Source organism: Acomys minous, assembly GCF_964271855.1.
Source record: "Acomys minous genome assembly, chromosome: 16".
NCBI lineage: Eukaryota > Metazoa > Chordata > Mammalia > Rodentia > Muridae > Acomys > Acomys minous.
In genome coordinates, this window is record NC_140498.1 from 94,678,622 (window position 1) to 94,704,127 (window position 25,506).

Genomic DNA, 25,506 nt, shown 5'->3' on the forward strand with positions numbered 1-25,506 from the left:
TTCTCAGGGAGCTGCTGACCCTCTGCCTCTGTCCCCTGCCTTCGTCTCCAGAACCTCTTTGGGATCATCGCCAGCGTCCTACACCTGGGCAACATTTGTTTCAAGGAGGACAAACAAGGCTGTGCCAGTGTGCCGGACACTCACGAAATCAAGTGGATCGCCAAGGTGACCTTCCCTTTCAGAGGAGCACAGAGGGGGGGAGGGGGCAGCTGGATCCCCAGGTGTCCACAGCAGCCCAATGACCAGCACCACCTTTTCCCTGGTGCTGGTTAGGGAGGTTAGAGGGAGCTGCGACCAGTGAACTTGTTTCCGCCTGTTTTGGAGGTAGGCCGGGCCTGAACTTGCAGTCTCCTGTCTTGGCCTCCCAGATGCTGAGCCTACAGGAGTGTACCACCTTAGCTGGTCCAGTGAGGCCCCTTTTGCCCTAAAGAACAGCAGTGAGGGCGGGCAGGTGATGCCGGACAGGGAGAAGCCACAGGCTGGCTGTTTACAGTCACTGAATAATAGCTGGACTCTTCACGCAGCTCCTGGGGGTCTGCCCGGCGGTTCTTCTGGAAGCTCTCACCCACAGAAAGATTGAAGCCAAAACAGAGGAGGTAAAAGTGGCACCGGGGAGATGTGTGCCCCCTGCCACAGCTGCCTGACTCTGGTGTCCTTGGTGGGTAATGAACCCTCTAACCGTGTCTGCCAGGCCCTGAGTGGCTCATCTCTTTCTGGGGTCCCAGCCTCATCTCCCCACTCCATACCCCATCCCTCCATCTCCCCCATTCCCATTAATTAACCACCTCCCACCCCTTATGCTTCATCCCCACCCCTGCCCCCCATTCCCACCCCTGCCCCCCATCCCCACCCCTGCCCCCCATTCCCACCCCTGCCCCCCATTCCCACCCCTGACCCCCATCCCCACCCCTCACCCTCATCCCCACCCCTCACCCTCATCCCCACCCCTCACCCTCATCCCCACCCCTCACCCTCATCCCCACCCCTCACCCTCATCCCCACCCCTCACCCCATCCCCACCCCTCACCCCCATCCCCACCCCTCACCCTCATCCCCACCCCTCACCCCCATCCCCACCCCTCACCCCCATCCCCACCCCTCACCCCATCCCCACACCTTACCCCCATCCCCACCCCTCACCCTCATCCCCACCCCTCACCCCATCCCCACCCCTCACCCCATCCCCACCCCTCACCCCATCCCCACCCCTCACCCTCATCCCCACACCTTACCCTCATCCCCACCCCTCACCCTCATCCCCACACCTTACCTTCATCCCCACCCCTCACCCTCATCCCCACACCTTACCCCCATCCCCACCCCTCACCCCATCCCCACCCCTCACCCCCATCCCCACCCCTCACCCTCATCCCCACCCCTCACCCCCATCCCCACCCCTCACCCCATCCCCACCCCTCACCCTCATCCCCACCCCTCACCCCCATCCCCACCCCTCACCCTCATCCCCACACCTTACCCCCATCCCCACCCCTCACCCTCATCCGACCCCTCACCCCCATCCCCACCCCTCACCCCATCCCCACCCCTCACCCTCATCCCCACACCTTACCCCATCCCCACCCCTCACCCTCATCCCCACCCCTCACCCCATCCCCACCCCTCACCCCCATCCCCACCCCTCACCCCCATCCCCACCCCTCACCCCATCCCCACCCCTCACCCTCATCCCCACCCCTCACCCCATCCCCACCCCTCACCCTCATCCCCACCCCTCACCCCATCCCCACCCCTCACCCTCATCCCCACACCTTACCCCCATCCCTGCCCCTCACCCTCATCCCCACCCCTCACCCCATCCCCACCCCTCACCCTCATCCCCACCCCTCACCCCATCCCCACCCCTCACCCTCATCCCCACCCCTCACCCCATCCCCACCCCTCACCCTCATCCCCACACCTTACCCCCATCCCTGCCCCTCACCCTCATCCCCACACCTCACCCTCATCCCCACCCCTCACCCTCATCCCCACCCCTCACCCCCATCCCTGCCCCTCACCCCATCCCCACACCTCACCCCCATCCCCACCCCTCACCCTCATCCCCACCCCTCACCCCCATCCCCGCCCCTCACCCTCACCCCACACCTCACCCTCATCCCCACCCCCTCACCCCCATCCCCACCCCTCACCCTCATCCCCACCCCTCACCCCATCCCTGCCCCTCACCCTCATCCCCACACCTCACCCTCATCCCCACCCCTCACCCCCATCCCCGCCCCTCACCCTCATCCCCACACCTCACCCTCATCCCCACCCCTCACCCCCATCCCCGCCCCTCACCCTCATCCCCACCCCCTCACCCCCATCCCCACCCCTCACCCTCATCCCCACCCCTCACCCTCATCCCCACCCCTCACCCTCATCCCCACACCTCACCCCCATCCCCACCCCTCACCCCCATCCCCACCCCTCACCCTCATCCCCACACCTCACCCCCATCCCCACCCCTCACCCCATCCCCACCCCTCACCCTCATCCCCACACCTCACCCTCATCCCCACCCCTCACCCCCATCCCTGCCCCTCACCCTCATCCCCACACCTCACCCTCATCCCCACCCCTCACCCCCATCCCTGCCCCTCACCCTCATCCCCACCCCTCACCCTCATCCCCACACCTCACCCTCATCCCCACCCCTCACCCCCATCCCTGCCCCTCACCCTCATCCCCACCCCTCACCCTCATCCCCACCCCTCACCCCCATCCCCACCCCTCACCCTCATCCCCACACCTCACCCCCATCCCCACCCCTCACCCCCATCCCCACCCCTCACCCTCATCCCCACACCTTACCCCCATCCCCACCCCTCACCCCATCCCCACCCCTCACCCTCATCCCCACACCTCACCCCCATCCCCACCCCTCACCCCCATCCCCACCCCTCACCCTCATCCCACACCTCACCCCCATCCCCACCCTCACCCCATCCCCACCCCTCACCCTCATCCCCACACCTTACCCCCATCCCCACCCCCTCACCCCATCCCCACCCCTCACCCTCATCCCCACACCTCACCCCCATCCCCACCCCTCACCCCCATCCCCACCCCTCACCCTCATCCCCACCCCTCACCCCCATCCCCACACCTCACCCCCATCCCCACCCCTCACCCCATCCCCACCCCTCACCCTCATCCCTACACCTTACCCCCATCCCCACCCCTCACCCCATCCCCACCCCTCACCCTCATCCCCACACCTCACCCCCATCCCCACCCCTCACCCCATCCCCACCCCTCACCCTCATCCCCACACCTCACCCCCATCCCCACACCTCACCCCCATCCCCACCCCTCACCCCATCCCCACCCCTCACCCTCATCCCCACACCTTACCCCCATCCCCACCCCTCACCCTCATCCCCACCCCTCACCCCATCCCCACCCCTCACCCCATCCCCACCCCTCACCCTCATCCCCACACCTTACCCCCATCCCCACCCCTCACCCTCATCCCCACATCACCCCCATCCCCACACCTCACCCCCATCCCCACCCCTCACCCCATCCCCACCCCTCACCCTCATCCCCACCCCTCACCCCCATCCCCACCCTCACCCCATCCCCACCCCTCACCCTCATCCCACCCCTCACCCTCATCCCCACCCCTCACCCCCATCCCCACCCCTCACCCCCATCCCCACCCCTCACCCTCATCCCCCACCCCTCACCCCATCCCCACTCCTCACCCTCATCCCCACCCCTCACCCTCATCCCCACCCCTCACCCTCATCCCACCCCCTCACCCTCATCCCCACCCCTCACCCCATCCCCACCCCTCACCCTCTCCCCACCCCTCACCCTCATCCCCACCCCTCACCCCATCCCCACCCCTCACCCTCATCCCCACACCTTACCCCATCCCCACCCCTCGCCCCCATCCCCACCCCTCACCCCATCCCCACCCCTCACCCTCATCCCCACACCTTACCCCATCCCCACCCCTCACCCTCATCCCCACCCCTCACCCTCATCCCCACCCCTCACCCTCATCCCCACCCCTCACCCTCATCCCCACCCCTCACCCTCATCCCCACACCTTACCCCCCATCCCCACCCCTCACCCCCATCCCCACCCCTCACCCTCATCCCCACACCTCACCCTCATCCCCACCCCTCACCCTCATCCCCACCCCTCACCCCATCCCCACCCCTCACCCTCATCCCCACCCCTCACCCTCATCCCCACCCCTCACCCCCATCCCCACCCCTCACCCTCATCCCCACCCCTCACCCCCATCCCCACCCCTCACCCTCATCCCCACCCCCTCACCCTCATCCCCACCCCTCACCCCCATCCCCACCCCTCACCCCCATCCCTGCCCCTCACCCTCATCCCCACACCTCACCCTCATCCCCACCCCTCACCCCCATCCCTGCCCCTCACCCTCATCCCCACCCCTCACCCTCATCCCCACACCTCACCCTCATCCCCACCCCTCACCCCCATCCCTGCCCCTCACCCCTCATCCCCACCCCTCACCCTCATCCCCACCCCTCACCCCCATCCCCACCCCTCACCCTCATCCCCACCCCTCACCCTCATCCCCACCCCTCACCCCCATCCCCACCCCTCACCCCCATCCCTGCCCCTCACCCTCATCCCCACACCTCACCCTCATCCCCACCCCTCACCCCCCATCCCTGCCCCTCACCCTCATCCCCACCCCTCACCCTCATCCCCACACCTCACCCTCATCCCCACCCCTCACCCCCATCCCTGCCCCTCACCCTCATCCCCACCCCTCACCCTCATCCCACACCTCACCCCCATTCCCCACCCCTCACCCCCATCCCCACCCCTCACCCTCATCCCCACACCTTACCCCCATCCCCACCCCTCACCCCATCCCCACCCCTCACCCTCATCCCCACACCTCACCCCCATCCCCACCCCTCACCCCCATCCCCACCCCTCACCCTCATCCCCACACCTCACCCCCATCCCCACCCTCACCCCATCCCCACCCCTCACCCTCATCCCCACACCTTACCCCATCCCCACCCCTCACCCCATCCCCACCCCTCACCCTCATCCCCACACCTCACCCCCATCCCCACCCCTCACCCCCATCCCCACCCCTCACCCTCATCCCCACCCCTCACCCCCATCCCCACACCTCACCCCCATCCCCACCCCTCACCCCCATCCCCACCCCTCACCCTCATCCCTACACCTTACCCCCATCCCCACCCCTCACCCCATCCCCACCCCTCACCCTCATCCCCACACCTCACCCCCATCCCCACCCCTCACCCCATCCCCACCCCTCACCCTCATCCCCACACCTCACCCCATCCCCACACCTCACCCCCATCCCCACCCCTCACCCCATCCCCACCCCTCACCCTCATCCCCACACCTTACCCCCATCCCACCCCTCACCCTCATCCCCACCCCTCACCCCATCCCCACCCCTCACCCCATCCCCACCCCTCACCCTCATCCCCACACCTTACCCCCATCCCCACCCCTCACCCTCATCCCCACACCTCACCCCCATCCCCACACCTCACCCCCATCCCCACCCCTCACCCCATCCCCACCCCCTCACCCTCATCCCCACCCCTCACCCCCATCCCCACCCCTCACCCCATCCCCACCCCTCACCCTCATCCCCACCCCTCACCCTCATCCCACCCCTCACCCCCATCCCCACCCCTCACCCCCATCCCCACCCCTCACCCTCATCCCCACACCTCACCCCATCCCCACCCCTCACCCTCATCCCCACCCCTCACCCCATCCCCACTCCTCACCCTCATCCCCACCCCTCACCCTCATCCCCACCCCTCACCCTCATCCCCACCCCTCACCCTCATCCCCACCCCTCACCCCATCCCCACCCCTCACCCTCATCCCCACCCCTCACCCTCATCCCCACCCCTCACCCCATCCCCACCCCTCACCCTCATCCCCACACCTTACCCCATCCCCACCCCTCGCCCCCATCCCCACCCCTCACCCCATCCCCACCCCTCACCCTCATCCCCACACCTTACCCCATCCCCACCCCTCACCCTCATCCCCACCCCTCACCCTCATCCCCACCCCTCACCCTCATCCCCACCCCTCACCCTCATCCCCACCCCTCACCCTCATCCCCACACCTTACCCCCATCCCCACCCCTCACCCCCATCCCCACCCCTCACCCTCATCCCCACACCTCACCCTCATCCCCACCCCTCACCCTCATCCCCACCCCTCACCCCATCCCCACCCCTCACCCTCATCCCACCCCTCACCCTCATCCCCACCCCTCACCCCCATCCCCACCCCTCACCCTCATCCCCACCCCTCACCCTCATCCCCACCCCTCACCCCCATCCCCACCCCTCACCCCCATCCCCACCCCTCACCCTCATCCCTACCCCTCACCCTCATCCCCACCCCTCACCCCCATCCCCACCCCTCACCCCATCCCCACCCCTCACCCTCATCCCCACCCCTCACCCTCATCCCCACCCCTCACCCCCATCCCCACCCCTCACCCCCATCCCCACCCCTCACCCCCATCCCCACCCCTCACCCCATCCCTACCCCTCACCCCCATCCCCACCCCTCACCCCCATCCCCACCCCTCACCCCATCCCTACCCCTCACCCTCATCCCCACCCCTCACCCCATCCCCACCCCTCACCCCCATCCCCACCCCTCACCCCATCCCTACCCCTCACCCTCATCCCCACCCCTCACCCCATCCCCACCCCTCACCCCCATCCCCACCCCTCACCCCCATCCCCACCCCTCACCCCCATCCCTGCCCCTCACCCCCATCCCTGCCCCTCACCCCTATCCCCACCTTTTATCTCCCATCCCCAGTGCACCAGCTCATGCCTTGTACTTAGCATACCCTCCTCACAGGGTCTTGGCAAACATGGTTCCCACTGCTGGAACGCTTTTCCCCTGTTCATCCTTTAGCCCCCAGAGCCCTGAACCAAGGAGCCTCCCCGGTCTATCGATCGATCGCCTCCCTGATCAATCGCTCATGTATCATCTTGTGGCACCTGTCACCCTCCTTTCTGTGATTCTCTGGATGGCTTGTCAGCGCACCCCACCTCTGCCCCAAGCTGTGCCCACGCACACCAGGCCTGTGTGTCTGGGCCCTGGTCTCCTAGCTCGAATCCTTTGCTCAGTCACCATGAAAGCGAGGGTGGGGCTAGTGGTGACGTGCCTTACCCTTCTTTCCAGGTGGTTTGCCCACTGACGGTAGAACTCTCTGCTTATGCTAGAGATGCCATGGCAAAGGCTGTTTATGGCCGGACATTTACTTGGCTGGTCAATAAGATCAACTCTTCCTTAGTTAAAAAGGTGGGTCAACTCATGTTGGGTGTCTGGTTCTCACCAAAGTGGTAATGTCTTACAGCCATCCTAGTTGACGTAAAGTGGCTGTGAGGATGAGCCGTAAGCTCCTGCTGCTGCTGCTGCTGCTGGTGGTGGTGGCGGTGGTGGTGGAGGATGTCTTTTTGGGTCTTCCAATGCCTCACGCACAGTAGGCTAACAGGCGTGTGCACAGTTGGCTCGGCCGTACTTCCCAAAGTCCGGTATCCAATTCACCTTTGGAGGATGGAGAGCCAGGAAGCCACGAAGTAAATCATAGGTCAAAGCGTTGCCTCAGGACACGATAGGCAGGCCCAGCTGAGAAGCCAACAGGAGGAGCAGGCTAGTGGGCCCCAAAGGCTACCCTGTGTGCAACTGCTGAAGAGAAAGGCAGCAGCCGTGCGCGTTACAGCTGAGTCCCAGCCTTAGGGTCAGCAACAGGTGTCGCAGAATGACAAGCCTAGAAGAACCAGCTCATGCCCCACTATGCTAATGTGATGATGAGGAACAGAGCATCACAGGCCAAGAGCAAGGGTGTGGGGCATCCTCTTCACGCCTCCTCTGGTCTCTTTCTTTCTCTTAGTGGGAAGTCAGGAGCACCAGGTCATGGGGGCTCTGTTCTGATCCTCTCTAATCCAGCTGATGGTCTCCAAGGCCCCTCCTCCAAACTCCATGGTCAAAATTAACTCCCACCTCTTAAAGCCCTACCGTGGAGATTAAATTTCTACACAAGAGCCTCTGGGTAAGGGCTAGAAAGATGCTCCGTGGGTTAAAAGCAATTGCTGCTCTTGCCCACGTGTGGTTCCCAGCACCCGCGCCAGGCAGCTCCCAGCTGCCCCTAACACCAGCTCCCGGGGACCCAAGGCCCTCTTGTGGCCTCTGCAGGCACCTGCTACCAGGTGGCGGACACACAGAGGAAGCTCTGTGAGAGCCCCGGCACTAGCGGTTAACGGCATGCACTGTTCCCTAGGACTTCACCGAGAAGACCGTGATCGGGCTGTTGGACATCTACGGCTTTGAAGTCTTCGACAAGAATGGGTGAGCTGTGCCTGCCTGCCTGCCTGCCTGCGGTGCCTGCCTGCGGTGCCTGCCTGCTGTGCCTGCCTGCGGTGCCTGCCTGCTGTGCCTGGTGGCTCTGTGTGATCTGGGTGACAAAGTCCCTGCATCCTTAGTTTTGAACAGTTCTGCATAAACTACTGCAACGAGAAACTGCAGCAGCTGCTGATAGAGCGGACGCTGAAAGCCGAGCAGGCCGAGTACGAGTCGGAAGGCATTGAGGTGAGCATGTGCACACACACGTGTGTGTGTGTGTGTGTGTGTGTGTGTGTGTGTGTGTGTGTGTTTGAGGGTGGGGGAGGGGGCAGGGCTGGCAGTGCATCCAGGGCTGTAAACACACTGGTGAAGGGCTCCCCTCCCCAGCTCCACCCCGACCTCTCCCCTCTCACTTGGGAAAGGTTATCACACTGGATATTTCTTGGATTGAGGATTTTTAGTTCTTCCCTAGGGACAAGCTTGAGGTTTATAGTATCATCTAAGAATTTTTAAATTTCCTGTGTGTGTGTGTGTGTGTGTGTGTGTGTGTGTGTGTGTGTGGTGTGTGTGTGTGTGATGCGGATGCAGGTGGGCCAGGCCACAGAGGACTTCAGAGTCAGCTCTGTCCTGCATCTTTCCATGTGGTCCAGCATAGAACTCAGGGTGTGAGGCTTTTATGGCTAAACACCCTTGCCTGCTGGGCCATCTCACCAGCCCCCAAAGTATAATTTTTTTTTTAAAGATTTGTCTTTGCATCGTGTGTGTGTGTGTGTGTGTGTGTGTGTGTGTGTGTGTGTGTGGTGAGTATGAATACTTCACTGCAAGTTCCTCTGCCCAAAAAAAGGGGCAGGCTCCTCTCGAGAGAGAGTTACAGGCAGTTATAAGCCACACGAGGTGCATGCTGGGAACTGAACTTGGGACTTCTGTGAGAATATTAGATGTTCTTAACTGCTGAGCCATCTCTCCAGTCCTCCAAAATATAATTGTTTAAACTTGGATATGAAAACTAGATTTTGGAGGAAAATATTTGGAGAATCCTTGTCAAACCAATGTGCTTGATGCCCCTGTGCATGCTGGGAGAACTCTTCCCTCTCGTTGTTTTAGTGGGAGCCTGTCCAGTACTTCAACAACAAGATCATCTGCGATTTGGTGGAAGAGAGACACAGAGGGATCATCTCTATTCTGGTGAGAAAACCGTGACCTCGCTCACTCACTGGGTGTCTGCCTCAGGCATATGTGTAGAGCCCTGGTGCTCAAAAGGGGGTAGAGGGACCGCCATGTAACCACAGAACCTCGGGCAGATTGCCGTGGGCGTGATGCCAGCATGGACTACACAGTAAGTTCAAAGACAGCTTAGGCTGCAGAACAGGATGTCTCAAAACGTGTGAGAGTGTGTGTGTGTGTATGAGTGTGTATGTTTGTGTGTGTAGGTGTGTGTATGAGTGTGTATGTTGGTGTGTGTGAGTGTGTACATGTGTATATGAGTGTGTATGTTTGTGTGTGAGTGTGTATAAGTGTGTGTGAGAGTGTGTGTATGTTTGTATGTGTGTATGAGTGTGTGTGTGTTTCAATGCAGGTGAAGGCACTTAGGCCCTGAACCAGCCCACATATGCTGTGGTGTGAGGTTGAGGTGTCCTCTTTTCATTTGAAAGGATGAAGAATGCATCCGCCCAGGTCCTGCTACAGACTTGAGTTTCCTGGAGAAGCTGGAAGAGAAAGTGGGCAAGCACGCGCACTTCCAAACGTGCGTACCGCATTTGAAGGGCTGGCCTGTAGGGACAGAGCTATGTCTCCTTTCTTGGATCTGTGTCCAAGTACAAGTACTTGGGGCTGGGGCGATGGCTCCGTGGGTAGGAACACTTGCTGTGCAAGCATGGGGCCTTGAGTTCAGATCACAGCACCCACATAAAAGGCTGGGCGTGGCCACACTGGTCCATGACCGCAGAGCTGTGGAGGGCAAGGCAGGAGGATGTCTGGGGTTGGCTGCCTGCCTAGCTTTAGGTTCAGTGAGAGACCTTGTCAAAAAGAACATGGCAGAGAGTGATTGAGCAGGACGCCAGTGTCCGTCCTCCTCAGATCTGTGTGCCCAACACGTACACACGTTCATATGTACCACGCACATGCATACACACAGTACGGTGACTTCATGTACAAGAATAGCACCCTGAAAACCGGCCCATACGCCAACATGACCTTGTTAGGGAATTGCAGTAGAGTGTCTTTAAGGTTGAGTGTCTTGCTTTGGTTGTTTCGTGTGTGGTGCAGGCGTGACATGGTTCCTTCTGAACACTTAGCCACACGCAGTTACACAGGCTTGTCATCACAGCACTCGGAGGCTGACACAGGGAGGGACACAGGAGTTCAAGCGTCGGCCATGCAGAAAGACACTGTCTCAAAAGACCTTAAACAAACAAATGAGTGAAGCCTGGTGACCGGGCTGAACATTGCAGCACTAACAAAAGAAAGGGAAAAATGAGTCGGGTCTGAAACAGTGGTGTAAGTGTGAATGTGCGGCAAGTAGTGTGTGTGTCGGTGTCGGTGTGTGAGCTTGCACATGTGTGTGCAGGTGCCCGTGGAGGACAGAAGAAAGTGTTAGATCTGTGGTGAGCCGCCTCGTCTGGGTGCTAAGATCTGAACAGGATGGTCTGCAGAAGCAGCAAGTGCTCTGAACTGCTGAGTCATCACTCAGCCCCCCAATGTTTATGTCCGTAACCCCCATGCCAATCAAAAGCATTCACAACAGTCGAAGAAGAGAAAAATGTAACCCATGGTCTAGAAGCAGGCATGGGCAGTCTCTTAAGCCTGCACTCGGGAGGCAGAGGCAGGGAAATGAGTGTGAGGCTACTTTGGTCCACATAGCAAGTTCCTGGTCAACCAGAGGTTTTATAATGAGAACCTGCCTCAAAAGAAATTTAAAAAAAAATCTTGGTGTTGTAGTGACGGCTCAGTGGTTAGGGTCCTTTTTTCAGAGGATCTGAGTTGAGTGCCCAGCTCCCTGATGAGTTCATAAGTGTCTGTAACTCTAGTGTCAGGGATTTGAGGCCCCTCTCTTGGCCTCTTCAGGCACTCACTGCATGCTTTCGGTACACAGATGATACACATAAACACACAAAACAAAAACACACACACACACACACACACACATACACACATACACACATACACACACATAAAACACACATACATACACACACATTCATACACATGTACATGCCTATGCACACCCACACACACTCAGACACACCTACACAAAATACACACATACACTCACATTCACTCACACATACAAACCCAGCTGACCTTCCTACTGCATTGACATCCCAGAGAGGAAAAGCCCTTTCTCCTCCTCCTTGCTGTCTTAAATACCCTTCCGCTCCATGTTCCTCTTTCCTGCGTTTTCTTATGTTCACTCTGTGTTGGCTGGTTGCTTGCTCTGCCTCACGGCCTAGGGTTGACTTTAACTCTTGTTTATAGCAGTCTCTTGGGTTAAAGATTTGTGCCAGGGCTAAGCCACACCACAACAAGAAACAGGTTTTTCCAGTTCACAATCTTAGGGATCACAATGTGATCAAATACCCTGCAGCACGTATGTTTTTCTTCCTCACTAGCTTAGGTGAAGGAAGGCTCTAATTGTGAGAGCCCTGATACACAGGCAGACAAACGGAGCAAGGCTCCCTGGGAGCCTCTATGGAGTCGGCTTCAATGCAGATGGAAGTGTCCCTGAGCAGCTGGCCTGGGATTTCTCTGTCCTTGTTGCTGCAGTGGAGGAGACAGGATCACGTGGTCTGTGTGTTTGTGTCTCGTAGCCGGAAGCTGGCTGGTCCAAAGGGCCGGAAGAGGATCGGCTGGCTGGAGTTCTGCCTCCTGCACTATGCAGGAGAGGTCACCTACTGCACCAAAGGTGAGTGGCAGAGGTTGTGGGTCACAGCCATGCAGGTGCCATCTGTGGCCACCCCCGAAGTTCCTTAGTGTTGCATTCAAGCACGCCACCTGAAATGTCTTTCTTGCTTTATTTATTAATTACTGATATAACCACCAATTTATTATTTTTTGTTTTTTCTGAGGCAGGGTTTCTCTGTGTAGCTTTGGCTGTCCTGGACTCACTTTGTAGACCAGGCTGGCCTCGAACTCACAGCGATCCACCTGCCTCTGCCTCCCGAGTGCTGGGATTAAAGGTGTGTGCCACCACGCCTGGCTATATAACCACCAATTTTTAAAGATAAATAAATAAAAGTATTCATGTGCTACAAACTTCATCTGCTGCCCTGTGCAACTCAAGGGTTTTAGGGTATTCAGAGTTGTGCATCTGCGTACTCCACCCCATTTTAGATGCACTCCCCTCCCCCATACCCTCTGCCTGTCCCCCACGGCACTAGACAATGAGCTAATGCCCTTTCTACATCCATAGCGCCTTTCATGCATGAGAGAGCCCCGCATGTGGTCCTGCGGGCCTGGCCTCCCTCATTTGGCATAACATTTCAAGGTCCCTCGAGGTTACTATTCATTTTCATTGCTGAGTAATATTATTTTATCTGTGCCCATGGTTTGGGAAGTGTTTGGGGTGTGTGTCCTTCTAGCCGTGGTGAAAACTGACACTTGGAATATGCCTGTGTACCCCTTTTCCCAGCACTACCAGAGATTGAGTCCCCTCAGTCCCCTCCCAAAAAGTTTTAGATTTTTTTGGACAGTCTCGCTAAGTTGCCCAGGCCAGGTTTGAACTTGCTAATCTTCTTGCCTCAGGTTCCTGAGTAGCTGGGGTGACCTGGCTTGCTTTTGTTTTTCTGGGTAGACAAGTATAGGCTGGGTTCCATAAAAGCTCCCTGCTTAGCCAGGCAGTGGTGGCGCTCGCCTTTAATCCCAGCACTTGGGAGGCAGAGGCTGTGAGTTTGAGGCCAACCTGGTCTATAAAGTGAGTCTAGGACCGTCAAGTCTACACAGAGAAATCCTGTCTCAAAAAACAAACAAAAGCTTCCTGCTTGGAGTTCTGAGGAGCCTCCTGACTGCCATGGTCCTAGTGTCCCACATCCTCACCAGCACCACAGTGTTCTGTCAGCAGCTCTCTGTGCAGGCGAAAAGGCCTGTCTTGTGGCTCTCCCGCTGGCTGGTGATGCCAAACACTCTTCACTCACTTGCCAGTCACTTGCATATCTTCCTTGGAGAAATACCTGTCCATTAGAAAATTATTATTGAATCATGAGAGTTCTTTATATATTCTGGACCCTAGATCTTTGTCAGATACAGGATTCTCCAGCATTTTCTCCTGTTCTGAGAACTGCACTTTCTCTCTATTGATGGTATCTTTCAAAGCACCAAAAAGTTCATCACTGAGAATCGTTGTAAAGTAACAACACATTTTAAAGTGTTTTCTTTAAATGCAAATCAGTATAGAGAACATTTTTGAAAAGAATAGATTGGCTTTCTGTGTAGATAACTCGATGTATATTTCATAATTAAAGTACCAGGCGGGTAAGGATAGAAACTAGCTGCGGTGTGGGGGGAGCACAGAAGGAAATCCTCTTTGCTCCTACTCCTGAGGCAATCTCAAGACACATGCTTCCTGTCGGTGCTATCGGGGTGTGTGTATGTGTATGTATGTGTATGTTTGTGCGTGTGTGTGTGTGTATGTGTGTGTGTATGTTTGTGCATGTGTGTGTATATGTGTGTGTATGTGTATGTTTGTGTGTGTGCATGTGTGTGTGTGTATATGTGTGTGTGTATGTGTATGTGCGTGTGTGTGCATGTGTGTGTGTGTCTTATGTCTGCCTACGCTCGTTGGGACACATGCGCCTTTGCACGTGTACTCTCGTGTTCCATGTGAGCCTGGAGCCTGGGGTCCCACCCACTGCGCTTCTCTGGCCTTTATCCACAGGGCAGCCATGGCCCCAGGTCTGGTGGGGAATGCTACTGTTCCGAGAGCTCAGAGCAGTTCACTGCATCTCCCAGAGTCACAGGGTCAGGAACTGTCAGGGCTAAGGCACAGACCCTGGCTCTGACCTTCATCCAGCTGTATCCACTCAGGGCAACACAGGCTCAGCTGTATATTTCTGGAAATTGCATGCAGATGCGCGCACGCACACGTACACACACACACACACACACACACACACACACACACACACACACACACACACACACACACACACACACCACAAAGCACCGAGTCCTGGCACCTGCTGGCGCTGCTTGCTCTCGTTTGCCTCCTGGAAACACCACCACATTGGGCTTCTTGGATCTCTTAAAAGCTAGCTTTGACCATTTCTGTGTGTAGAGCTAAAAGAACTGGGGTGCACAGGGTGCAGGTGCTTTTGTTCACCCACGCCTGCGGCAGCATTATTCACCATAGCCACAAAGCTGGAAGCCACAGGGATACCCTGGGAGGCAGGGAGCAGAGCAACACGCTAGGTATACAAGGGAACTTACCTCAGCCCTGGACAGGAAGGAGACTGTGTCCAGGAACAAGATGCAAAGAGGAAGAAGCCCCGTTGAAAGTGAGGGGCGTACAGAGACACACAGAGACACACCGGGCTAGTTCCTGCACAGGGTTTTGGTTGGGATGGTTACAAAGTTCCCAGGTAGTGATGGCTACATACAGATGGACTTAACACTGCTTTGCCAGCACTTACAGACCCCATGGTAAATCCTTTGTGCAGGTGTTCATGTGTGGGCACTGCCTGTGTGGAGGCCGCAGGAGGTCGTCAGGAATAGCAGACAGTGTTCTTAACCGCTGAGCCATCTCTCCAGCCCTCATGTGGCTTTTTGATACATGGGAGTTGTTGCTGCTTTTACTCGTGTCATTTAATTCCTGGGTTAGCTATGAACCAGTGAGGACTGTGTTTGCTTTTTGAGACATGGTCTAAGTGTGTAATTAATCCTGGCTAGCCTGGAACTTGGAGATTTGCCTGCCTTTGCCTGGGGAGTGCTGGGATCAAAGGCATGTGTCAGCACTCCTGACTCTAAGTGGACCACGTAAGCCCAGGCTGTGAATCATACAGACAATGAAGGTGCCACGCTGGAGGTGTGGCTCGGCTGGTAGAGTGCTGGCCTAGCGTGCATTAAGCCCTGGCTTCTGTCTTTAGCACCATGTAAATCAGGCTGGTGAATGCCTATAACCTCGGTGCTTGGCAAGTAAAGGCAGGAGAAACAGCTACATAGTGGCTGGACTCCAACCTGGGCTACGTGAGACCCAGTTAAAAAAAAAACCAAAGGAGAAAGGTCTGCCACAGTGACTTACACCTTTAATCCCAGCACTCCGGAAGCAGAGGAAGGCGGGTCTCTGTAAGTTTGAGGCCAGCCTGGTCTACAGAGCAAGTTCCAAGCCAGTCAGAGCTGCATGGTAGGACACTGGCACCAACAAACAAACCCAGAAAACTGGCCTGTCTCAGTGGCCCTGATTTTCCTACTATGTCACATGGTCTCAGCTGGCCTCCTGGGGCTCAGTGCCCTCCACTGTCGATGTGGGTTGTAAGGCTGTAAGGCGTTGCTACTGGGTCTCTTAGAATCAAGGCCACGCATCACACAGCAGCCTGCTGTAAATTTACCTCTGAAGACCTGGCTCTCAGCCTGGGAAGGCCTCCCTAGAGCGTCTGACATTCCAGAGTTATACAAGGAGGGTGTCTGCCCAGAGCAACTGGCTCTCTCTGGGGGAATGTAAGCCGTGTCCCCCATGGTGTCTGGCTGTGCCTGGGCTATGCTGGGCTCATGTCCCCAGGATATCTGGATCTGTCTGGGGGTATGTATTGGGGAGGGGGTCCCCCATGATGTCCTGCTCTGTCTGAGGCATATCATTGCAGGCAGGGGGCGAGCTTCTAGCGTGGGTGGAGGCCTGGGTGTTACTCCATGCTTAGAGCACAGCATCTCTCACAGCCAGGATCCAGTGCCTTTTTCAGTCTTGCAAAGGCTGGGAAACGTCACACAACCTCACCTCAGACATCATCAGACATGTCTTAGCAGTGAGTGTGGCATCACACTGAGTGAGACTTTTTGTTTGTTTGGTTGGTTATTGGTTTTTTTCGAGTCTTGGCTGTCCTAGACTCGCTTTGTAGTCCAGGCTGGCCTTGAACTCACAGCGATCTGCCTGCCTCTGCCTCCTGAGTGCTGTTTTTTTTTTTTTTAAACAGGATTCTTGGAGAAAAACAACGACCTGCTTTACAGACACCTGAAGGAGGTAAGCCTGAATCATCTTCACCTTACAGGTTCAGTGAGGACATAGCCTGTGGCAGGAGCCAACGGTGGTTCTGGATTTTTCTGGAACTTTCTTTGTCCGTGGCTTAGGTCCTAAGCAGGGCCTACAGGCAGCCTATTATCCTCCTTAGCACCTGGGAAGGTACAAGCAAGAGGACCAGGAGTTTGACGTCATCCTCAGCCACCAGGGGCCATGAACCACAGGACACTCTGTCTAAGCCAAAAAGAACTTCCTGATTTAAGGCTGAATGGCATTTTATTAGATAAATACAAGGGTATTTTTTTTTTGTATAGTCCCGATTTTGTCAAATTAAGGTCGCCTTCCAGATGAGGTGGTTCACACCTGTACCCCAGCACTTGAGAGAGGGAAATGGAAGGATCTCTAGTTTAAGGTGAGCCTGGGGTAGCTGGGGAAAGCACCTAAAAGAAAAACACAAAATCCAAATGCGAAGAGGACAGCGATGGCGATGACGACGACAGAGGCCGGAGCGGTGGCTTAGTGTACGCAAGGCACCAAGTATGAATTATAAACAAGAATAAAAAGGGAGGTGCTGTTTTAATAGAAAAATCCCAGATTGTTCTATTTTGCCCATAAAGATTCAGGAGACAGGTACTGGAGCGAAAAGCCTGCTAGCTCAGAGAGGCAGGGAAAGCACCCAGCTGACCTTCCTACTCAGCTCAGGTCCCAATGGAAAAGGCCCAGAAGGCTCACTAGCTCAGCTGACAGCCCAGGAGGAAAAGGCCAAAAAACCCCAGGCCAAAGGCTTGCTAGTTCAAAGCCCCAAACGCCGAAGGCCGAGGAGCCGAGGAGCTCAAGGGCTAGAGAGGTAAGAGCTAAAAAGGGAGCTGAAATCCCAAGAGCGCCTTCTACTTCTACACGCTGTCTTAGGTACCCCTCAGCTCAAAGTCCCCCTACTCTTTCATCCCTGTCAGCTGGTTTCCTGCTCTGCCTCTTGACCTAAGGTGAACTTTATTCAATCCTGTGTACAGAAAGCTCTCGGATTAAAGGTGTGTGTTAGGGCTGAACCAGCAAACAGGACAGGTTTTTACAGTTCACAATCTCAGGGATCACGTTGGGATCAAATATACTGCAAGGGGGGGCAGCGGGGGTGTGCATTTTTCTTATAACGGATTATTTTGAAAACTGACAGAGCAGGGCCAGCTAATACAAAGCCTGGAATCTCTGGGTTCGTGCCACTGAGTCCCCTGAGTGGCAGGATCTGTGGTTTGTGAGTCCCCCTCCAGGTGGCAAAGGCCAGGCTGTGTGTCCTCCGTGTGTCCTCCGTGTGTCCTTCCTCCACATAGCAGTGCACCGCACATTGCACGTCTGCTCACTCCCGCCCTCTTATGATTTGACTGTTCGTAGGTCAGCTTAGTCCACAACACTCAGGTGGGCTGGGAACAAGTCTTGATGACCCCGTAAGTACACACGGCAGGGACTGCAGCATTTGAACACTTCCCAGTGTGCTCTCTGGCAATTCCGGGTGTGGAAGCCAGGGCCTCACTATGGGAAGGGAGCAATCTACAGCCCTGTGCCATTTCTTCGTGCTTCTCCGCACTCTGCCATAGTGGGAATGCCTTCAAGTGCTCAGGAGCGTGGCTCCTGACGGCCTCTAGAGATGCCCAGATGAGCGAGTTCAGTGCGGGCGCCTCTTCACACAGGTGCTGTGCCTGTCCAAGAACAGCATCCTGAGGGAATGTTTCCTGGTGGCAGAGCTGGAAAACCGCAGGCGGCCCCCAACGGTGAGCGAGCGGGAGAGAGGCTGGTGTGAAGTTAGGAAGGGAACAAAAGTCACAGGGGACAGTGACTACTCCTGCTCCTCCAGAGCCACTCTGTCTTCTCTGACAGAGAACCGCAAAGTGAGTTAGCTCTCCTCAGGTCAGTTCATTCTGTGCAGATGTTCCCTGAACACCTGCTGTGCAGGCGACTGTGCTGAGCTGGGCTTCCCTGACCTCAGGGGCCTACAGTCTAGGAGGGAGAGGGTGTGAGATGAAGGAGGGACCAGGAGACCTAAAGGGAGGGGGAGACAAAAGGGGCTGGACCCCAGGGGCGGCCTGCCTCCACGTGGTGCTCTGCATGTGTGAGTCAGCTTTCCTGCACTGTGACAGAATCCCAGAGGAAAACATGGTAACTTAAAAGCTGATTTGGTCTCTGGTTTTGGAGTTTGCACTCCATGGCCTCTTGCTGTGGGTGGCATGGTGCCTCCCAGCAGAGAAGGTATGTGGAGAGATTGGGGGCGGGGCATAACTTCCTTCCTCCCAGGGGGCCCCACCCCACCTTTTAGGGAGCCCACACCTCCCTAAAGAACCCAGCACCCCCAGTGCAGTGGGCTCTCACTCCATCACTAATCCGTCAGTGAGACCAGAGCTGCTGAACGCTGGCACTATGGCTGCACTCCTGAGCTAAGAGCCTGGCTGATGCTGGGCGGGGACCTGTGCACAGCGCCCTCCCCAGGCAGCAGCCCAGCCTCTCTCTCTCTCTCCATGCTTGCGTTTCGCCCCACTGTTTTAGTTAGGAAAATCTTCCTGTGCCCGAGAAGCTGGTGGCTCTTGTCTCAGCAAGCCCCAAGGCAGTGGGGACTGACCTTCCCCAACAGGACACCCACAGCCCCCAGGCAGTGGGCAAAGCACTAACAGGCAGAGTTCAGGCCTCTTGCCGCGCTGTGTCTCCAGAGTCAGGGGCGTCTACTCAGCGCGTTCTCACTGCACAGGTGGGGACTCAGTTTAAGAACAGCCTGAGCAGCCTGCTGGAAATCCTCATCTCCAAGGAGCCTTCCTACATCCGCTGCATCAAGCCGAACGAGAGGAAGGAACCCAGTGAGTCGCCCATCGCTAAGCGCGGAGTGCGGGGTCGGGGAGAGAGGTAGTGGCCATGCTTACGAACTTCAGGGAAATTTAAGTGGCACACGCCTTTAATCCCAGCACTCGGGAGGCAGAGGCAGGTGGATCACTGTGAGTTCGAGGCCAGCCTGGTCTACTGTAAGACCCCCGACACGGCGGTCTTAACGCGGAGACCCCCACCAAGAACCAACGAGACCAAGGCTTCGGCTGCAACAAGCAAGAGGCTTTATTATTAAGGGGACGGGTACCCGGGCGTTTCAGTCTCCCAAGAGGCTGGCGCGCCGGGCGAGTCTTTAGGGGGTCCTTTATAGGGAGTTTGGCGGGAAGCTCGGTTACAGAAGCGAAAAGCATAGTTACAGGGCTCTGATTGGTAAATTTAAATGAGGCGAGGTTATAGTCCGGTCATTAGGTGGGCTCTGGGAGCAGGGGAGTTTACCCGTTCTCTGGGCCAGGTGGCCATCCATAAATATCTTGTTTGACATGGAGCGAGGTTATGGCCCGGCCATCGGATGGGAACAGGGGAGTTTGCCCACTCCCTGGGCCAGATGGCCGACCATAAATATTTTGTTTGACAAGGACAAGCACGCTTTTATCTTTCTCCTCTGAGCTCCAGGCCTTATCTTATCTCGGGAACCCATTATTCTAGTCTTGCCTTGCAAGATAACGTTACTGCTGCTATGCTTGCTATGCCGGGTGCACAGGGGAGGGGGTCTTACACTACGAAGTGAGTTCAGGACAGCCAAGGCTACACAGAGAAACCCTGTCTCAAACAAACCTGCCTCTTTCTTTTTTCTGCATTGCCCCTGAAGTAGCTTTCCTCTCTTCTCTCTTCTTGTGAGAGTTGGGCGTGTCCTATCCTGTCAGATCTTCTCCGATTAGTCACCTTTTTTTTTTTCTGTCACTCAATTAGACATCACTTTCCAACGTGGGTGCTTCCTTCTACAAACTAACTTTACCTCCACTGTTTGGGATTAAAGGCATGTACCACCACACTTGGACCTAAGCTTTTCTTTCTTTCTTTTCTTTTCTTTTTTTTTTTTTTTAAAGATTTATTTATTGTGTATATAGTATTCTGCCTGCATGTATACCTGCCCACCAGAAGAGGGCACCAGATCTCATTGTAGATGGTTGTGAGCCACCATGTGATTGCTGGGAATTGAACTCAGGACCTTTGGAAGAAAAGACTAGTGCTCTTAACCTCTGAGCCATCTCTCCAGCCCCCTAAGCTTTTCTTTACCGGATACTTGCTCTATGCCAGGCTGGCCTTGAACTCAAGTCGGTTTGCCTGTGTCTTCTGGATTAAAGGCGTGTTTGTATTCCAGCTGGATCACACAGACCTAGAAGATCTTTGGATGTGATCTCTTGCCAGAGGAGCCATGTTCTGAATTAACATTCCTCTACATGTAATTATGGCTCCACAGGATCCAGTGTGGGGGTGGGGCAAGGAAAAGAGCAAACAAAGTTGACAGAGACTCCTTTGATGGTCAGAGTCAGGCGATGCCAGGCAGGCAGGTGTCCAAGGTGACAGGAATCAGGAGAGTTCCCTACTGCACCCAACAATGGTCTGGGGTGAAGGCACCTTCTAAGCTCTTCCATGCTTTGGAAGAAAGCCAAGCAGACCCAGGCAGGTGGCTCCTAGTCTACAGGATGGCAGGGCCAGGAGTGTGTTCTCCTTAGAGAGGTGGCATCAGTAAGCCCTTCAGCTGTTGTCACGTGAGAGTGCAGACCACATGAGCGGACCTTGGGAATGTTTACCAGGAAAAACTAGAGTTTCTTTTTTCTTTTTAAGATTTACTTATTTATATATTATTTATTATGTATACAATGCTCTATCTGCATGTACACCCACAGGGCAGAAGAGGGCATCAGATCACATTATAGATGGCTATGAGGCACCATATGGTTGCTGGGAATTGAACTCAGGACCTTTGGAAGAGCAGGCAGTGTTCTTAACCTCTGAGCCATCTCTCCAGCCCCCTAGAGTTTCTTACCAAATCCTCCATCTAAGAAACACAGCTGAGGTGTAGTGACAGGTTTCTGTGGCAAGGCCCGGCCACATTAGGAGCCTGGAGCCTTGGTTTAAGTGGAGCCACGGGGACATTTCTGGTCACTCTCTCTTCTACTTCCCCAAAGGCAAGTTTGATGACTTCCTCATCAGCCACCAGATCAAGTACTTGGGCCTAATGGAGCACCTGCGTGTGCGGCGGGCAGGCTTTGCCTACAGACGCAAGTACGAGCACTTCCTGCAGAGGTGAGATGGACACCGTTGAGCACCAGTCTTAAAGCCGGCCTCTCGGGGACAGCTAGGTCCACGGGGAGGGGGGCTGACATTCCCTAGGGAGCTGAGACCAGATCCGAAGCACATGGCCCATGAGAACACAAGGCACTAACGCCCTCCTGCAAAACCAGCACCCTGTTCCCATCTTCTGCTGAGTCCACTAAGTCCTAACTCAGCCTCCGGCAGTCTTGGGGAGAGGCTGGGTACTCAGACGTACCACAACGGGTGCACTGTCCACCCAGACCCCAAGAGTTAGTTCATGTGACCTGGGCTGTCAAGGGCAGTGGATGAAACCCTAGAAGGGTAGGAATTGTCCCCAAGCCTCACAGATGTGACCAATTCCTTTACCCACAGCTGAGGTTAAAGTGACAGGTGTTTAGAAAGGTTTGATGCCACACCTGCAGTGGCTTCTTTAGGGACGGGCAGCACATGACCACTGCACACTGACGGCAATGCACTTTGGGTAAGCATCCCAAAGGGCCATCTTTAGAAGTTAAAATGATGGGGCTGGAGAGATGGCTCAGTGGTTAAGAGCACTGACTGCTCTTCCAAAGGACCCAGGTTCAATTCTCAGTACCCACATGGCAGCTCACAACTGTCTGTAACTCCAAGATCTGGCACCCTCACACAGACATACATGCAGGCAAAACACCAACGCACATACGATAAAAATAAATTTAAAAAAAAGTTAAAATGCTCGCACCGTTGGCTGCTTCCGACCGTTCAACCCACCATGAGGTTTCCTTTGAGTTTAAGGGACCACAGAACATTTCCCATCAGCCTCCCCGCTGCACCCCCACCGCCTGCTGGCCATCTGTTGTTGATACCCACCCCATCTGCTTTTCTCAGCTTGGCAAAGAAGTTGGGAGGCCACAGCTACCACCCATTTCATCCTCAACACACGCCTGACATTTCTGTCAACCCCCCCCAAAACACACCCCCAATATTTCTTCCATGCCTCATCTTATGTCTCTGCTCAACCCCTACCACTGCATGCCAGACGCTCCCTTCTACCACCGATGCTGTGAATGCCTCCTGAGCCATCCTGCGGGCTAATCCAGTTCATTTTCTGGTGGGAGGGATGTGTGAGGCTGGGTGCGGAGAGGCCCATGGAAGAGGGGAGGGTGCCAGGCTGCCTGCTGGGTAAGGAGCTTGGCTGACTCTTGAGGGGCTCCAGAGGTGTGGGTTGGGATTGGATTTACGCTGAAGGAAGGCTTTCTGGCTGGGTGTGGTGACTCACACCTTTAATCCCAGTACCCAGGAGACAGAGCAGGCAGATCTCTGTGAGTTTGGGGCTAGCCTGATCTACAGAGCAAGCTCCGACCCTGTCTCAAAAGAAAAAAAAATATCGGGGAGGCTGGACTGAGGAAGTGGCTTACAGAGGGGAAGGTGCTTGCTGCACAAGTGTGAGGACCAGAGTTCTGATCCCCAGCATGCACCACACCGCTGCTCGGGGAGCTAAAGAGCCCACTTGTAACCCCAGCACCCAGGAGGCAGACGGGATTCCCACGGCCAGCTGGCTAGCTAGACTAACCAAATCAGTACACTGTGGGCTCAGTGAGGGCCCCACCTCAGGGAACAGTGAAGAGCTACTGAGAAAGACACCCAGCATGTGGCGCGTGTGCACACACACACATGCATATATGCCCATGCCCTCTTGTGCCCCAACATGTGTAAATGTGCTCCAGTATGCACACAAGCTCACATGAAATCTTCCACTTCCAAGTATGGCACGTTTACTCCTGGTGCCTGGCTGGCTGCCCCACTTTGGGGCGCGAGGCTGCACGAGGCTATGTGGACAAAGGATATGCACCAGGAGTGGGACTGAGTCACTTGGCTGAGTGTCCAGCGATGGCTATGTGAAACCACTTTCGTTTCTTTCCTGCCCTGTATGCATTGCTGGGACAGCTACACTCTGAGTGGCTGGTCCATTACAGGGGGTCCAGGAGACCTGTGAGGTGTGTGGAGGGCGGTGTAGGCTGTCCTGTTGGTTTCTACATGTCCTTCTCTGTCCCCGGCAGGTACAAGTCACTGTGCCCAGACACCTGGCCGCACTGGCACGGACCCCCAGGAGAGGGCGTCGAGCGGCTTATCAAGTATATTGGCTACCAACCTCAGGACTACAAGTTAGGGAGGTAAGTGGCCCACGAAAACTGCCAAGCCGTCTTTCCTACACTCAACAGATCTCACCTGCCGACCTGCATGGAGCAGGCATGTCTAGCAAAGGTGGAGGCAAAAATGCATCTACACAGTTCTCACTGAGAACTACTCAAAAGTGTCCATGGCTGCAAGCAGGCCAACAGTTGGTTTGATGTGTGATCATGCCTGACACTGCCTCGTGGGTTATTTTTGGTTTTTGTTTGTTTGTTTGTTGAGAGTTGGTTTGCACGCCAATTCTTCTACCCACTAAGTTTAAATGCAGCTGGTGGTTACAGTGAGAAGCAGCGGTGGTCTCAGTGAAGCGGGGTGTTCTAAGCCTGGCTCCGCCGCTGGGCAGAGCCTCTGCCTACACCGTGAAGGGGGGCCAGGGTGGGGCCTGTGCTGGCTGCACTGCTCTCGCTGCTCAGGTGAGCACAGCACCTCCCAGAGTGCTAACTTCATCTTCCTACATTCTTAGCATCCCAAATGGTGTCGGGTACCACAGTATCCCAGAGCAGAGAGCTTCCCCATGTGTTGTTGAATGCTTTCAGCCGCTTGCTTGGATTACCCAGGATGCCTTGGGTCTGTACTGTTAGTTATTTTGGTCAGGGTTAGCATGGCTGTAAAGAACCTTGTTCAAGCCTCAAGAGGACCAGTTCGCAGACAGCAGGGCCTGCCTTCATATTGACCAGTGAGCTACCTGCCAGTTCCGGCCTGTGTGGCCTCTGGCCCAGATGGTCTCTTTCAGCTTCATTAACCCATCCACGAATCTGACCCCATTCCCTAAGCCTGGAATTAGCATCACAGGGCCCGGCAGGCTGCTGTCCCTTCAGTAGCTGCTCTGGGAAGTCTCCAGCACAAGGTGCTGGCTGTGTGGTTGGTGCAGGTGACACCCTTTCTTACCCTGCCTGAAGCAACTTCAGGTCACATGATGGATTAGCTTCCCAGGGCTACATACCAAGTCAGAGCAGCAGAAATGCAGTCTCACAGCCCCGGGTCCAGGATGAAGGCATGGGCAGAGCCATCCTTAGCTGGTAGCATCACTCTTGCCTGCTTGGTCCCCGTGTCCCTCCCTAGCTCTTACAACACTGAACTGGATTTAGGGTGCACTCTAATCTACTGTCCCCCTCTGCCCCTACTTCAATCACATCTGCAAAGACAGCCACCTCCCACAAAGGTCACTTCTAAAGTTCTGGTGGGTGTGGGTTGTGGGCAGGACACCACTCAGCCATCATGGGTAGCAATGACCAATCATTGTTTCTTTCTGCTTCTAGAACCAAAATATTCATTCGCTTCCCCAGAACCCTGTTTGCTACTGAAGATGCCTTTGAATTTAGTAAACATCAATTAGGTATGGTGTTCCTTTTGTCCAGATTTCAAGAGAAATGAACAAATTTATCCAGGGAGGGGGCAAGAAAAACCTTAAACATGGTGTGTGGGGCTGGAGAGATGGCTCAGAGGTTAAGAGCATTGACTGCTCTTCCAGAGGTCCTGAGTTCAATTCCCAGCAACCACATGGTGGCTCACAATCATCTATAATGAGATCTGGTGCCCTCTTCTGGCCTGCAGGTGTACATGCAGGCAGAGCACTGTATACACAATAAACAAATACATCTTTAAAAACAAAAAACAAAACAAAACAAAAAACATGGTGTGTGATGTGTCAGAAGGCCTCACGTCAGAGCCAGGGAT

General features: G+C 55.8%; 1 protein-coding gene across 1 annotated transcript in view; it reads left to right on the top strand.

Annotated features, from left to right (window-relative positions):
- MYO1H (myosin IH) overlaps positions 1-25,506 on the top strand; it is a 60,568-nt gene that overhangs the window by 27,098 nt on the left and 7,964 nt on the right. Inside the window, exons 8-21 of the mRNA XM_084761402.1 lie at positions 52-165; positions 525-596; positions 7,215-7,334; positions 8,314-8,381; positions 8,516-8,621; positions 9,480-9,560; positions 10,028-10,119; positions 12,182-12,276; positions 16,493-16,539; positions 18,219-18,299; positions 19,268-19,373; positions 21,531-21,648; positions 23,697-23,810; positions 25,089-25,165. Of these exons, the coding sequence (XP_084617528.1) occupies positions 52-165; positions 525-596; positions 7,215-7,334; positions 8,314-8,381; positions 8,516-8,621; positions 9,480-9,560; positions 10,028-10,119; positions 12,182-12,276; positions 16,493-16,539; positions 18,219-18,299; positions 19,268-19,373; positions 21,531-21,648; positions 23,697-23,810; positions 25,089-25,165 (1,291 nt within the window). The remainder of the gene's footprint in view (positions 1-51; positions 166-524; positions 597-7,214; positions 7,335-8,313; positions 8,382-8,515; positions 8,622-9,479; positions 9,561-10,027; positions 10,120-12,181; positions 12,277-16,492; positions 16,540-18,218; positions 18,300-19,267; positions 19,374-21,530; positions 21,649-23,696; positions 23,811-25,088; positions 25,166-25,506) is intronic.